This window comes from Epithele typhae (assembly GCF_022376455.1).
Source record: "Epithele typhae strain CBS 203.58 chromosome Unknown BXZ73scaffold_107, whole genome shotgun sequence".
NCBI classification, from domain to species: Eukaryota; Fungi; Basidiomycota; class Agaricomycetes; order Polyporales; family Epitheliaceae; genus Epithele; species Epithele typhae.
In genome coordinates this window covers 101415-102366 of record NW_025954298.1, presented here as the reverse complement: position 1 = coordinate 102366, position 952 = coordinate 101415, and the positions used below count along the sequence as shown (strand labels likewise).

At 59.8% G+C, this 952-nt stretch overlaps 1 protein-coding gene across 1 annotated transcript; it reads right to left on the bottom strand.

The window, feature by feature from the left end:
- Positions 1-108: 108 nt before the first annotated feature.
- BXZ73DRAFT_33931 (uncharacterized protein) lies at positions 109-270 on the bottom strand (the record flags this gene model as incomplete). Its single annotated transcript, XM_048017838.1, has 1 exon — positions 109-270. A coding segment is annotated over one exon (162 nt), but the record flags the coding sequence as incomplete, so codon positions are not given.
- Positions 271-952: the final 682 nt, after the last annotated feature.

Genomic DNA, 952 nt, shown 5'->3' with positions numbered 1-952 from the left:
CACGTGTGAAGGTGCTGGGGAGGAAGGGAGGGCGCTGCCGGTTCCGGGATGCAAGAAAGCGACGAGGTGAGGGTGGACAGTTGAAGATGAGGCAGTGATCTGGCCGGCCCAGAGGCGCCACTCGAGAGCTTCCCCGAGCGCGCATTCGCAGCGCCCGATTTCCCGTGGAGGAAGACGTGCAAGCTTCACCCACGCACGATTGGACTGCGAACGATCTTGCATAAACTTGGAGGCGAGTATGAGGCAAGCCAGGAAGGTGCAGCGGGGACAACACAAGGGGGAGGGGAAGCGGGGAAGCGGGGGCAGAGAAGTGCTGCAGAGGGAGGGCCGACATGATGCGCGGGCGTCGATGTCTCTGTCGCCTGTCACCGTCGCAAACGGTTAGAATGGTGTTGCTGAGATCGTGGGAGATAGAGCTGACAATGCGAGGCTCACCGACGACACCTTGCACAATCCTGGGCTCGACGGAGGACAGATGATCCAGTCTTCTTGGTGCGGAGGATGTCGGGGATCTTGGCGCGAACGGCCTCCAGATAGCAAAGCGCGGTTTGGAGGACATCGGTGGACGTTCGGGAACGACAGAGGACCTCTGCACAAAGCCCTTGATCGGAAGCAGATTCCGCTGACGGAACCTTTGGGCGACTGTGAGTGTGGCTCGCACCCGCTCGCGATTGGAGAGGACATGCGGTGCGTCGACGACGATATCGGGGAGAGAAGCTGTGTGTTCCGCGACGAGAAGATTGGCGCGAGACTGCGAGGCGATTGCGGCGGACGAAGACGTGGCCTTGAGGTCGGGCTGTGCACAGAGCCCGTCACTGTTACCAACAAGGTACACGGCCGGAATGTCATCGGTTTGCCGAACGTCTGAAGGTGTTTTCACGGCTTGATCTGGAAAGACGGTTGCCATGAATATCTGTTCTATCGCCCGCGACAGAAGTAGGTATGCGTGACA